Consider the following 15,628-nt stretch of genomic DNA (forward strand, 5'->3'; position numbering starts at 1 on the left):
TTATCAGACCTCACAGAAAAAGCGATACTAATTTGAAAAAAAAACTGCATTCGTTAAGACTATGGTCGTAAAATTCTGGGCTACTCGCACAGTAACCGGCTCTTCTTGTTTTTTTCTGGAAAGGGTGTTTGAACTAGATGAATTTTCATTCGAAATAGTGGTAACGGTAGCAAAAAAGGTGAAATTATAAAGGCAACTAGATTTGAAGGTCAGTCTATTTTTTCTGATTTCTTGAAAAAGAGACAATTTTATCGATTTTTCTCAAAATTGCAACGGCAGCAGAAAAAGCTTTAATAGCTCGTTATTGTCTAATAGTTGATTGCTTATCTTTTTTGTGTTACAAGTCAAAATAAAATTTCGATAAAAGCTTTTTATGAAAATGACTGGATTGGTGGCAGAGTGATGTAGAACTACGTCTATTTGAATAACTGATAGAAATTTTGGTTGTTTCATAGTTGCTTGAAAAATTTTGATAATTTGTTGTTGAAGCTTGGGATTTATGCGGGTAAATATTCCGTCTAGAAATCTCAGCATTCGACTTAGAAAACAGAATTATTCTAAATTACAAAGCAACTTTGAATTTTTTTGGGTTGGTGATATTGTACTTGGTCTATTTGAAAACCGCGAGATTGTTCTCATAACGCTACGAACTTTTAAAATATTAATGAGGGAACAATTAAATTATATTTATGAAATTGAATAAGGTAGTATGACGTTGTTTCAGTTTATCCGAGAGCATCGGAACTTGAGCACGTAGACAAAATTCAGCTTGAATGACGCACATAAAACTGAAGGAAATTTCCACTACAATTAGAAGGAAATTTTCAATACAAATACAGACCTCTAGCTTCATAGCCGTATTTAGATCTTGTTAACGATTTCCCCCCCCCCCCCCCCCCCCATTTGCAATAGAACAAAGTACAACATTTGTATATGCTTAATGAATCAATTTTTTTCTTTATAGGGGAGCCAATTCGTTACAACGTACCAAAGGGGAGGAAATAGTTAATAAGATACCCGTATTTTATCTCTTATTTTATTTAGTTCAAGTTAAGAATAATTTTATGAAGCTATGCATACCGCCATTTTTTTAGTATAGCACCTCGTTTGTGAAAGAAATAAGTATAACGAAATTTCCCGTCAGGTTATATAATTTATATTATCCGGCATTTCAAATGATCTGATTGAATAAACAGATTGAAAGAATTCAAAAAAGGAAAGTTCCACTTTTAGTACGTAAATCTGACGTAGCAAGTTCTGTTTTTGCGTCAAACTAAAACTTCTACGTTTCAATTTTAGTTGGTTTTTGGTAAACAAATCGGCAAATCGGTCGATAAAAGTAATTATCAGATGACGCGAGCTCGGTTGTTTCAAAACTCTGAGTATTTTGATTAACTAATCCGAAAGTGTATAAGCGAAGATTTGATATTTGTCGGTCAGATTTTCCCACGTTTTGCAAATGTGAAACCAAGTTAATTAACATCCTCCCGACACCTCCCCCCTCCCCCAAAGACAGGGATGTTCTTAGTTCGAATTTTCAACCAATCAGAATAGAGCATTCTACATGCAGCGCCGGGGGGGGGATTTTAACTTGATCTATTGGGCGAGTGGGGTGGGGGGGGGGGGCTGTTAATTGTTAACTTGATTCCAAATGTGCTTATTAGTCTGATAGTTAGATCGAATTAGTTTTTTGATGAGCAAAGAGGTTTAATTTTGTTTCCAGAGACGATCAGTCGCTGAGGTAGTCATCGTCGGCGTCTCCGTCCGCTCGTGTTTTGTCCCCCGACTTCCGACCCATCATGCCTTCGATAGGCGAATACAGGCCACACATTACCAAGTTATAGGTAATAAGAGCGGTGTGGAAAAAGTTATTTCTCAACAGTTTGTTGTTGAGTATCTTTTCGTAAAGGTCGCTTCTGTCATTCAATTGGGTGGCCTCAATTGACCTTTGAGTGATCAAAAGGTCAAGAAGATCGCAGGAACTGCAGTTTTCGTGATACGTTAGCTTGTCCGACTTTTCCAAGTGTTTTCCGTAGATGTATATGTAGGGCATGTTTAAGCTCAGTTTTTTCTCATCCGTGTTTCGGCTGCCGAAAACCATGTCAGATAAGACGTCGATTTTGAACTGGTTGTAGTCGTGTGAAATTGATTTGAGCACCTAAAAAATCACACTTTCTTACATAGCATATTTCAATTCTTGTTATTACTGTTATAAACCTGAATCAGTACGTGATTAGATTTTTAAAACGTTTAATGTTTTCCGGAAACAAGTCAAGCTGATCTAAAAAATTAATCATAATGAATCAATTTCTAGTGAATGAGGGTTGGGGATATGGGTGGATTCAAACGAGATTGTTTTTAGCAATTGAAATAAAATTCTGGTTAATTCTCTTTACTTGCTCATCGGTTTACGTGTTCTATTTTTTTGCTGCCATTTTGATCTTCCCGTTTTGATCTACTCGCAATATTATCACGGCTCCGTAAAATAACTCAAGGTAAATTTCGGCCAAAAAATATCCTCCTTTTTGTCTTTAATTATCGATTCTTATGCTTTCTTGTTTTATCCCATTTTCATTTATCTTGTTGCTCAATATTGTTTCTACGATATTATCGCAACAGTGTCGCTTTTAATATTTTGCCAATTTCATTTTATCAAAATATTGAAAAACATTTGAAGTTTTTGAATTTTTCCAACATTTTTTTTTCCGATTAATGCGGTGTTGAGAATTGGTTGAAATGTTTAGCCTATTTGAGTGTTTTGGAGAAATAGAAGTTAATTCAGTCGTTATTTAATTTTTTGTTTGAAGAGACGAAGTTATTTTTCCGACCATTTGAAAAATGGGGAGGAACTTTGTATTCGAGTGTGTTTTAGTTTTTTTTCTTTTTTTCCTCACAGAATCACAAATAATTTTCCACAAATAATTATCATACCACAAATCAGGTACCGCAAATAGTTATCGAAATGAGTCGAATGATATATCATTTAAAAGCTCTTTCAATCGTGATTCGAACCACATTAAAAAATTTCAAAAAACTTTTCAGTGGCGAGAAAAATTGGTTTGTAATTTATGATTTTTTGTCTAATTTTGAACTAATATGGTGAGAGAGTGTAAGCTTACAAAATTTATTTAAGCATAATTTAAGCTGTGAAAACTTACTTGCACTCAAACAAAAGTAATTTTTGGAGTTGCTTAGCGCCATTTTGTAAACAAAGGTTAAAAATTCCAAAAATTTCTGCAATATGGTGTGAGCGTGTACGCATACAATAACTTATTTAAGCTTACTTTAAGCCGTGAAAACTTAGTTGTACTCAAATAAAAGTAGTTTTTGGAGTTGTTTAGCGCCATTTGGTAAACAAATGTTTTAAAAAAATTTGTACAATTTGTCGTTTTCATAGTCAATTTTCTTTAAAAACTGTAAACTGTTTTCCGAATGTTTTTTCTACTATAACTGTCAAATATGCCTAAGTTCTTTTTTTGTTCAGATTTTTTATCACACCATGCGCAAAAATCGGCAATAAATTGAAAAAAATGTATTTTTCTACGACTGTGGTCGGAACATTCTGTGCTACCGGCTATCCTTGTTCAGTATTTTTTAAAAGTGATTAAGTTTTTGAACAGGACTCGTTTTACTTCTCAAATTGTTTTTATTTCCCTCCAAAATTTAAACTTACCGCATAATCCAGGCTCCGCTAAAAAACGATAAATAGTTTTCACTGAAATTTTGATATTGTTTTAAACAGTTTTCTAACACAAATGAGAGTCCAATGTTTTTGCTACTATTGTCTGCAGTAAAAGTTTTTCTTTAGCTACGAGTTTTATATACACGGTATATCGTGATTGAAGTTTTATTTAGTTTGTTTAATTGGCAATTTTTTTCACTCCGAAAGTTTTTCAGTTTTTTAATGAGCATAAGCATTTTTTTATCTATATCTATCTATCTATATCTATCTATCTATCTATCTATCTATCTATCTATCTATCTATATCTATTCTATATTTAAATGCGAGTGACAGCTATCGCCCATTTTTAAGCATATTATTTTTGCATGTTTAACGAATTTTTTTTCATGTTTAAGCTATATCATGTATTGCAATGCTTAAGAAAATTTTTCAATTAGTTTTTTGCAAGGTCATTAATTTTTCATTATTTTTTCGAGGTCAAATTAAGGCTGTCTGTCTGTATACCTACTTTTTAAATTAATTTGATTATGTCTGTCTACCCGTCGCCTATTTTTTTAACTTTCATCTATTACCTATCTATCTATCTATTATATATTTAAATGCGGGCGCCACTATTTCGCCATGTTTAAGCTTTTTCAACGTATTATTTTTGCATGTTGAACAAAAGAATTTTTTCACGTTTAAGCTATATCGTATATTGCAATGGTTAAGGTTTTATTTTCGATTTTCCAGTTGAAATTCAGTGTTCATTTCATCAAGTTTGAAATTAGCAACCCAATAGTAGGATATTGTCAGAGTTGTCCCAGGTTTTCCGATTCTGGCCTCCATATATGAATAACCAAATCCTTTTAGATTACGAGATAGTCAATTTTTAAAAAATTTCTCATTTTTTGAACTTTTCATCCTGTAGTTGGGTGTTGTCAGGGTACTCTCAGGGGTTGCGAATCTTGCCTCCATTTCTCACTTCTCAAATCCTTAAAGTTTTCGAGATATGACGTTTTCTATGATTTTTTCAGAAAGTTTTCAAAAATTTATATTTTAAAAAAATTCCAAAACGTTGAAGATCATAATCCTCTGGTTTGATATTTCGAGGGTACCCTCAGGGGTTGCGATTCTTGCCTGTGATTATGGCTGCTCAAACTCTTGTAGTTTTTGAGATATGATGTTTTTTTGGATTTTTTCAAAATTTTTCAGAAAACTTAATTATAAAAAATTTCACAAAACTTGAAATTACCATCTCTGTAGTGAGGCTCTGTCAGAGTACTCTCAGGAGTACGCAAAATTTGCCGCCAAATATGACTGCTCAAATTCTTGTAGTTTTCGAGATATGACGATTTTTATGATTTTCTACGAAATTTTCGAAAAAAACTTAGATGTTAAAAAGTTCCAAAACCTTGAAGATATCAATCCTGTTATTGGAATCTGTGAGGGTGCTCTCAGGGGGTTGCGAATCTTTCCTCTGATTATGGCTGCTCAAATTCTTGTAGTTTTCGAGATATGACCGTTTTTAGGATTTTTAAAAAAAATTCGCAAAACTTGAAATTATCATCTCTGTAGTGGGGTTCTCTCAGAGTACTCTCAGGCGTTGCGAAATTTGCCGCCAAATGTGACTGCTCAAATTCTTGTAGTTTTCGAGATATGAAGTTTTTGATGATTTTCTACAAAATTTTCGATAAAAACTTAGATGTTAAAAAGTTCTAAAACCTTGAAGATATCAATCCTGTTTTTGGAATCTTTGAGGGTGCTCTCAGGGGGTTGCGAATCTTGCCTCTGATTATGGCTGCTCAAATTCTTGTAGTTTTCGAGATATGACGTTTTTAAGGATTTTTTAAAAATTTTTCATAAAACTTAAGTATAAAAAAAATCACAAAACTTGAAATTATAATCTCTGTAGTGAGACTATCAGGGTTTTCTCAGGAGTTGCGAATTTTTTTTCCAAGTAGGACTGCTCAAAACTTTTAAGTTTTCCAGATGTGACGTTTTTTGTGATTTTTCAAAAAAAAATTCGTGAAAATCAAATTAGGTTTTTTTTTCGAAGTTTGAAATTCCTGTAGTTGCGGGTCTGTCAGAGTAATCCCAGGGGTTTCAAATTCGGCCTCCAATTAAAAATGCTCCCATCATTTTTGTTTAAGAGATACGACGATTTTTGAGATTTTGTTTGGAATTTTTTTTTCAGAAAGCTCAATTAACAAAATAACTAGTTAAAGTAAAATTACCAACCCTGTAGTTGTGTATTTTCAAAGATTGCGAAAATTGCCATTAAAAAAGACTGCTCAGAGTTTGGCAGTTTTCGAGATGTGAGTTTTTTTCTGGTTTTCAAAAAAATACCTTTTTTAGAAAATTGAAGGTGAATTTTCTTAAAATTTGAATTTCCCAACGTTGTAGTTCGGTACTGTAAGAGTACTCTAAGAAGTTGCAAATCTTGCGTCCAAATGCGACTGCTCAATTGCCTTCAGTTTCCCAGATTTGACGTTTCTTAATTCATTATAAACTTAGATATAAAAAAAATGTCACAAATTTTTATGGTTTTTCAAAATTTGAGTTAGAAAAACGAATGAAAAACTTTACAAAATTTGAAGTTACTCTCATGAGTTGCAAATCTTGTGTCCAAATGCGAGTGCTTACAAAATTTTTTGGTTCTTCAAAGTTTGTATAAAAAACTTGAATAAAAAACTTTGCAAAATTTTTAGTTACGAACCCTGTAATTGGGTGCTGTCAGAGTACACTCAAAGAATAGTTTTTTTTGAGTTGTTGAAAATTCGAAGCAACAGAGGTGCGGTACACGCTAGTGATCATTAACCAGACCAATTTTTTCCGAGAACAGTTTTGAAAAAAAAAGAGAATTTTTCAATTTTCAGCGCTTCAGCAAATTAGTGGCTGCTCGATGTGAGAGTATTGCAACAGTGACGTTCAACTATTTCATTAAATCAGAATAATTTGAAACATGTTTTCAATTTTTTGAAGCTTTTTTGTGTCGAATATAGGTGGTTTCCAGATTTGGTTTGAGTTTAACTATTTTTAGAGCTAAGAGTTGAAGAGTTGAAAAATGGAAGCCAATCCAGGTTTCAGTGCTTATTCGAAGTATATTCAAAGATTACCAAAACATTTTCAGTCTCGGGACTTTTTGGTTTATAGTTTTAAGAGTTGATAGACTTTTTTTGCTTAAGCGATTGGTTTTTCTCCCATTGCTAACAAACTTTTTTTCAAAATTTCTTTGGCTCAATTGCCACATTGAAAAAAGTGACAAAATTTATCTTAATTTGGTTTGGTATTAAGCCTCTTGTTTGCATCTATGATTGATGCTTCGAATTTTTTCAGTTACGAATAAACTTTACATAATGTGGTCTATAACTACTGCTTAAGTCAAAAAGTAAACGCTCTTAATTGTCCTTGTTCTTTTCCTCTGCCGTCTGAAGTATTCCAGCTGATTTGTGTAATACACGTTGTTTTCATAGAAATCAAGTTTTCAACTTCTTTTTCAGAATCTCAAAAAAATCCGTTGGTTTTTGGATTTGTTTTCTCTCAGTTTTTTTTCAATTTGAGCAAGCCAATTGTACTTTTTTTTGAAAAAGTCTCATTGTCATCTTGAAAAACGAATTACCTCGATTTTAAACGCTATTTTCTTCCTAATCTCCAATCTTTTTTTTGCAATAAAAAACTGCTTTAAGCGTTCCCAATTTCAGAGCATTCACAATTTTTATCAAAAGTAGTTTTTTTATTTTTTGTGTCCTTCTCTTTTGTTTTTAAACAAAACTTAAGAATATGTTTTTTGGAATATTCATCAGTTAATTTCCGCCATTTTTTTAGAATATATTTTCTTTTTTTATAGGCTACTTTTAATCAAAGTATTTGCTGAATTTTTAGATTTTCAATTTGTTTTTTTTTCAGATCTATTTATTTCGATTCGTCATTGAGTTGCTGTTTTCTGTACTTCTTTCGATATATAAATGACTTGACTCTTCAAATGTTAAAATATTTAATTTCCATAAGATTTTGGATAGATATACCTACAGCTTTGATACTTTTGCTTTGAATTTCAATAATCTGCTTGTTATTTGTTTCTAATTAGCTATACATGAACAAAGTCAATTTGTTTTTATTAGTGTTTTCAAATATAACCGAGCACCAATTTGCTTTTTTTATCCGAGTTGCGTCAGAGCGAGTTGATGAAAAAACCCAGCTTTCAAATAATACCTGAGTAAAAGTTTTTCGATATTTAGGCTCCACGTAATTTTCCTTTTCACCATTAAAAGTATTCCGCATAGATAGCCACAGTTTTAGTCTACTGGAGAAATCCAAATCATTTCTTTTTAATTTTGGCATACTAATTTTTCGTTAATGGATGCTTGGTACGTTTTTTAGTCTTCAACAATTGAGTTCTGAAGCTCAATCGAAAAACCAATCCATGTTTACCAAAATATGTTAGCAATTCAAAATCCAACAGCAGTCTCAGTTCATTTGCTTTGGAGAGATTTGAACAGTTGAACTTTAGGGCGCTAAAATCAAAATTAGTGTGAAAAAATTTGAGAGTCAAGGAACGCAAGTAAAAAAAACTAAAAAACTATCGACTCGTTTTTTGAAATAAATTAAACTTTCGAATTTCAAAGAGAAACCATATGCTCTTAATGCTCTTCGAGTTTCAAGAACAACTTATAACTGACAAAATTTATAACTGACTAACTCAATTTGAAAAAACTGCATTAAAAAAGTATTATTCCGCTGGGTAATCTGATATTTTACATCTAACAGTGAAGATAGAAATCGATCACTTTTTTCATGATTTTTCTTTTTTCGTAAGTAGAGAGCGCTAATGAACTTCAATTGGACTCAAAAAATCACATATACCTAAGTGAATTTGTGAATGCACTTCTAGAGTTTTTAAAGCATTTTTAGATTTTTCTTTAAAAAACAACACAAAACATCATGGTTTCTATGAGAGTGTTCACTACATTCATTGACTCTTTAAAAATTTGAACGTGCTTTATCACAATCATCTCATTACACAAGCAAAGCTTGTGTGATAGGATGAACTCTCTTTTTTCCAACCTAAGTCGCATATTTTGTTGCGACGCAGATATTTTTGTGGCAAAATGTGTTCATTTTGATTAATAACCAGCTATTTAATACAGCCAATGCTAATGATACTAACACAGACTATTATATTACAAATAGCACTTTAGCTTCAAGGTATCACGGATCTGTAGCGCAGAGGTAGGGAAGGAGAACCACAACAAAATAAGAGGGTTAGAACCTGGGCAGGGTGAAATATTTTTAATGAACTTTTTCATATAATGGTTAAAATGCGTCCGCTCTATATATTGAGGCATGTTAGTTGGTAATTTTTTTTCTCAAATGGACTGGTACTGCTAATGCGTCATAATTGGCTTGGGACACTTAGCAATTATATGGTCTCATAATTGCGTGCGTCTCTTAAGAAAAGTAGTAGACTAAAATTTTTACTCATTCAAATTTTCCCAGTCGCGTTATCGGTCATATTTTTGCCTGTGTATGCAAAGGGCAACTTCGCCTCTGTGTTGAATTTTACTTTAAAAGAGTCGTATAACCCACTGAGTTTCAGTTTCATGTTTTTTTTCTTTTTCCTTAATCAAATGATAAAAAAAATAAAATTTTTACATGATCGGCACGCATAACATTTTTGTACTAGGCACAAGATTGTACTACGCTCAAATTGTTGTTTATTTTCATTCAATTTTTGCTTTTATTCAATAGAGTGCTGTTTAAAACTATCCGGACAAAATGAACAATATTTGAAACTTCAAACGCGTTTTTTTTTCAAACTGGGTTAAGTTAAGACAAAAAGTAAAGAGAACAAAATTTGCTAAAAATTTTACCAGAATTCTTATGGTGAAACTTTTTTTTGAAATTCCCAACCAAAATTTTACCCCAAAAATGGGTCATTTTGACTTTTTCAGTGAATCAAGAACTACGCTGAGTTGATTGATGAGAACGTAACGTAATATCAAAAGAGCCCAAAAAAAATCCAAAAAAACGATAATTTTTGAAGACCGAAGATGAAGACCGATAATTTTTGGTTTTGTTCCTGAATTGCAAAGCACTCTCAAAATATTTCTGTGCTTATCGAAAAAAGTTTACTGATTCAAATTTAATTATCGTATCGTTTCAATTCGTTACAATTTATACTATTTAGCCAATTGGGGTGTCCTAATTGAATGTGATAATAAATTTTGATTTGTCAAACAGAAGCACGCGTTTAAATCATCCTCTAAAAGAATTAACTGCATAAAGAAGCTGTAGATGTTGGGTCTAGGACAAAAAAGCCGACGGGACTTCAAGCCGAAGGGACTTCAGGACGAAAATTAAACTTTACAAGCACCTCAAATCATTATTTTTTCATCTGTAAAACGTTGCTTGTCAAAATCGTAGGCTATTTTACTCCATAATAAGCGTTATTTATGACAATGAATCACTTGGGATTGGCATCCGTTAATAATATCAGCCGGTTTTTGAAATGCATAAATTATAAACAAGAAAATTACCTTCAACCGTGTTTTATTTTTCAACTTTCCTAAACATCATTTGGAGCCTTAAAATTGATGAAAACGCTAATAAGTACCGATTAAAGATCATGAAATTGAGAAATTCTTCAAAAAAAATTTCAAATTAATCATATTTCATGACTTAGAGAGAAAATTTTCGGCTTGGAGTCCCTAATTTTACGATTCGGCTTGAAGTCCCGTCGGCTTGATGTCCGGCACCCGTAGATGTTACAGAACTTCGGTTAATAACTTTTGTGTCCTTTTATTCTCAAATATTTCTTATTGACCTATTTTTATCATTGGAAAACACTCGGGCGAGATGTGTTAAAGAATTTGTTAATTTTTCTGTAGTGTTTTCTTTTTTTTTGAGAAAAACATTGTTTTTTTTGCAATGCAAAGTGAAGCGATAAGCTCTTTTTCGATTCTGCTAAAACGTCTAATTGAGTTAGATTGTTTATTTATTGATAAAGAGTACTGAATAAGTAACCTGGTTAAGCTCAGTTAATTTTAGATCATATATCCCAATGAGTGGATTTAGGAGTCGAGGGGGTGGGATTGTACGGGGTAGGATGTAGTATATAACAGAGGTAAGTTAACTTGCCTCCTTTATATACTACATCTTACACCGTACAAACCCCACCGCGCCCTCTAAATCTACCCCTTGGGATGTATGATCTGAACTTAACCAGGCTTTTTATTCAGTACTCTGTATCAACCATGTGTACGCTCAATACATGACTGACCTTGACAATTTCGGCACACTTGATTGTCGTTGCACCCTCCTCCTCGTGACCATGGTAGAAAATGATGACAAACGGATATCGCATGTGAATGAACTCCTTTACTTCGTTGTTCACGTCACTCACAAAGTAGTTGTACGCTATCTGCTCTGTGATGTTTTCGGCGTAGAAGAAATTCGCCAGCGTCTTCTTCAATTTCTCTCGGTGTTTCTCCGAAACCGTCTCGGGAAGAAGTCGTGTGGGGTCGTTGCGCGACTCGAAGTTCATTTCCTCTGAAACAAATCCCAATCGTGAAAAGTAATTGCAAGTATTTGTCAGTCCAGACTTTGAAATGATGCGACATTTTGATTTCGGTGTTATAGTAAAAATCAGAATATTGATAAAAGCTACTTTTAGGTGGATTCCGTTTAAAACTAGTGAGAGCAGGGATAACTTGATGATTTATGCAGGCGCGGTTCTATGATTTTCTGAAGGGGGGATTTTCAAAAAAATTTTCGAGTCGATCAAATTGATTTTTTTAGCTCTCACACATCTCCAACCTTCTTTTTTAACTTTCTTTTTTCCAACCTAAGTAGTAAATATTGTTGCGAATTTTGCTGCGACTTCGTCGCAATTGTTGTTGCGACTTAAAGCAACAACATTTGCTGCGTCGAATTTGCTGCATCGAATTGGCAATAAGATATTTTGATATTTTGTTGCACCTTTGATTAAGAGTAAGAAGTTTTGAACGTAGTGAAGTTTTTTATACAGATCCTGCAGATTTTTTTTTGTTTTTTTTTTCAGAAAAAAGTCTTAAAATATTGATGCACTTAGGTATGATGCACTTTTTGAGTTCAATTGGAATTAATCTGCTGAAAGTGACGTAAATCGCAATCTTCAAATAACGAGCGTGGAAATGGCGAGAAAAAACGTGAAAGATTTCTAGTTTCGAAAGTGGAATTTATTTTTAAGAGTTACCAGCGGAAAAAAAACTTTACCTATTGATCCAGTTTACTCAAGTTGGGCTCATGTTTTTTCAAAATACCACCAATCATAAATTGTCCAAGAAAATCAAAGAGCTTAAATGACATCTATTTTTTCTCGGAAATTCGAAAATTGAGATTTTTTAAAGAAAGTCAGCGTTTTTTATGTTTACTTGCGTTCATTACTTTTTTCAATCTTCGATTGGCTATGTTATTTAGTTGCACCTTTACACCTTATTGATAACTTGTGCTTTGACATTCGAATATTTCTAAGTTTACACAGTTGATGCATTTTTATTTCATCAATTGAACCAAAAAAAGCTATTTGTGTCAAACAACATAACAATAATAAGTCTCGATTTCAGAAGTTTTCTAATTCAAAATATCTCGCATTTTTTTAAAATGCATAATTTACACATGATGTGGCTTTATGATTTCCGATTTTTTTGCATGCAAAACTGTATCTTTTTGTATTTGATGCTTCTTTTGCTGCATCGAATTGGCTTTTTATTAGCATATGTAACTGCATTATTGGTGGCTAGTTATTTGAGATTTTAGGCATCTGTGACTGAATGGTTAGTGCGTGGGAATCAAATTTGCTAGGTCGCTAATTCGAGTTTTTGCTGAGCCTCGAGTTTTTGCAAATGCGAGGCTTATTTCTACTTTTTCTTATGTCACTTGTTAGAGCTGCTTTTTGGCCGTGTTCTTGCCAGTTTTTGCGAAGCGCAATCTTGCCTGTGTGTGAAAGTTTTATTCTGACCAAATTTTGGCGACCAAATTTTTCAAACAGCAGGCCAAAAAAAGCGGTTTTATGTGGCACTTATTGAAAAAGTTTGACCAGAAAATCGCGTTTTTTCGCGTGCGCTCGCCCTTCAAAGTTAGTATATTTTGGCACCGAAGTTCAGCTAAATGTGCAGTCAGCCAAAAAATAATATCTCAAAATGGTATAAAGGGACCTTTTGGGTCTGCAGGGGATCGAATCCCCGAGAGGGGCGAAAGACACCCACCACCCAAATCCGGTACTTGAAAGTTGCTAACTGTGCATATCGGCGTTCAATAATTATTTGAACGGACTCAATTTGATAATTCAAAAAACTGAACAGCAATTTGCAATTAGACAAAATTATTTGATCTGAATTTACACGAGACATCAAAAACTTTCGCACCCGTTTTTATTGTTTCATGAATCCCGAACGAAAGATAAAATTGCAGCTTTTTGAGGTTGAAGGTCACCTTTTTAGTGTCTAAAAGATTACGCTAATTGATAATCATAATAAATTGTTTTCATATCAGAGGTAATTCAATAGACATTTGTCAATTTATATAATTCTGATATGCAAGGACATCAAAAGTCCCGATAGGCCTAGTCCATTGATGCGTTAATTAAGCAGTACATCTTCTAATAAGTAATATGACGTTTCAACTGCTAGATAATAGAAAATGTCCAAACCCTACAACCTCACTTTTAGAGAAAAAAGATCTGTGAATCATTAAGATTGATGACTGCATCAGCAAAATGTGCTAAACAAAATTTCGAATAAGGTTGAAAAGTTTTCCAATCCATACACCTATCTCTTTATTAGGACTTTTACCAGTGAAATTATTCGTTGATTTGATTTTCATAATATTTTATATTTTATTATGTCAATCTCTGAGTCCAAATTTAGTTTTTTAGGTATTCAGTTTTCAGATCTTTGGGTAAAATTTTAACTAAGGTTTGAATAGCTCGTATAAGTGCAGTTTTTCACTGAGATTATCTTGTGAATTTCTTCAAAATATGTTGCAGACTGATATCTTTGCTTTCTTAAAAATATTCTCAGAATTTGATTTTGTTTCATTTGAAGTTTTTGCAGTAATGGTTTTTTAATGGTTTTAATGGTGCCGTACACTAGAACATCACATTACAGTATTGGTTAAATGTGGCTGGAATAGTTTTGATTAGTTGCGCTGTTGTTAGTACGTCACTTAGTCGGTAATTCACAATTAAAGTCATTTTTGACGAGAAAAACAATATGAAAATTGAAATCTAATTTTGCGTCCATGTGAAAGCCCAAAAATTTAGTAAAGAAGCGTTTCTTAGTTTCATCTGTTCCTATTTTTGTATTGTCGAATCTTTAGATTTTTTTCCTACTAAAATTAATGTTTTTTGTTTTGTCGAGGTACAGAGTTAGCCTATTGCTTTTCAAGCATTTTTCTATTTTAGTTTAATCCTTATTGTATTGGTATAAAATTTGCTGTTTTTGCTTTGCTGCTGTATCATCAGCGTATAAATATGTTTTAATTAGTTTGTAATTGTGGTAAATTATTTATTTGTAATCTGAACAGTAGTAGCCCAATGACTTACCCTTGTGAAACTCCACAGTGAATATTTCCAATTTTGACCATTTAGAGCCTTTTTTGACTACTTTTGATCTATAAGCAAATTTTATTTCAACAATGCCTGAATGGGACCTCGTAGCCCGCAGTTTTCAGCTTTTTTTGTGGAAGTGTTTTGTGTGAAACAGTTTCAAACGCTTTTTTGAGATCGACAAAAGTTGCATGTGTTACATTGGGGTTCAATTACCAAAAATTTCGGGTGTCTTCCATGAAGTTTAGCAAATCATTTTTAAGTTTGAACTTGGTTTGACACGCTTTGACTTCTTTTGATTTTGTTTTGGCAGGGTTTTACCAGGATTTTATCTTGACTTTAACTTGTTAATATTACGCTAAAATGAGGTTAGCTGACATTGGTTGCGGATCTACGCAACGGCTACGTTTAAACCACAGTTCTATGAAGTGCCTACCAAGTTTCAGATTTTCAAAAAGCAAAAATGCTTATGAATACGCTGCTTAGCTTGTGTAATAGAATGATTATATTGATTGAAATATTGTTAGACTGAGAAGGTAGGTGCAAGGATGCAGAAAATACAATATAAATGAAAATGTTTAGACAAATGAATAACCAGGGCCATATTATGAAATTGTATACTTTGCGTTTTTTGTCAACCCGGGCGCGCTCCGTACTTCATACACTCACCCATCAACTCGATGCAAAAGGTGTCTGGCTCTTTTTCTTCCATCACTACCTGAGATCCGGATAAATTATTCTCATCCGCAGCTGGGGTCCCGTTCGCAGGAGCCACTGAGTTCTGCCTGGAAACTGGAATCGCAGTCGTAGCTGCAGTCGCAGTAGTTTTACCACAGTCATAAACAGCTATAATGAAGTGTTTCCCGCCGTACTTCTTCCTCCGAGTCCGGTACTTTCGAAGTCGCGCCGCTTCCGGGTCATCGGGGTCATCCAGGCCTAAAATATTCTTCCGGAAACTCCGACTCCAAGTCTTACGCCAGCTGCCACCACGTCCATCTGATTTGGCGACCCGCCGAGCAATCAGTGCTGCTTTTTGATTTTTTCTGAACACAAAAAAGGAAAACTTGTTATAACGAAATTTCGAGTTAAATATTGCATTAATTTATTGACATTTCAAAGGAACCACGTTCAAGTTTCGACCACGAAGTAGCAGATCTGAGACTCGAGCCCGGACATTAACTAGGGGGCAGTGGGGGGGGGGGGGGGTGGTTGAGGAAATTAACTAGGTTATGAGTTTGATTTTTCAGCCAATCAGAGAAGAGTTTTTTACACGCGCCGCTTAGCAATTTTAATATATATTACATGCTGGTGTGGAGGATTTTAGTTTGGCTCAAAAAATAATCAACTCAAAGTCGAGGAAAACAGGTCCAAAAACAGG

The 15,628-nt window shown here is 33.5% G+C and overlaps 1 protein-coding gene across 1 annotated transcript; it reads right to left on the reverse strand.

Moving 5' to 3' along the window:
• Positions 1-1,626: 1,626 nt before the first annotated feature.
• Positions 1,627-15,287, reverse strand: LOC134846471 (uncharacterized; the record flags this gene model as incomplete). Its single annotated transcript, XM_063863842.1, is given in 3 exon segments — positions 1,627-2,158; positions 10,945-11,213; positions 14,920-15,287. Coding segments are annotated over 3 exon segments (1,066 nt in total), but the record flags the coding sequence as incomplete, so codon positions are not given.
• Between the last annotated feature and the right edge of the window lie 341 nt (positions 15,288-15,628).

Source organism: Symsagittifera roscoffensis, chromosome 5, assembly GCF_963678635.1.
Source record: "Symsagittifera roscoffensis chromosome 5, txSymRosc1.1, whole genome shotgun sequence".
NCBI classification, from domain to species: domain Eukaryota; kingdom Metazoa; phylum Xenacoelomorpha; order Acoela; family Convolutidae; genus Symsagittifera; species Symsagittifera roscoffensis.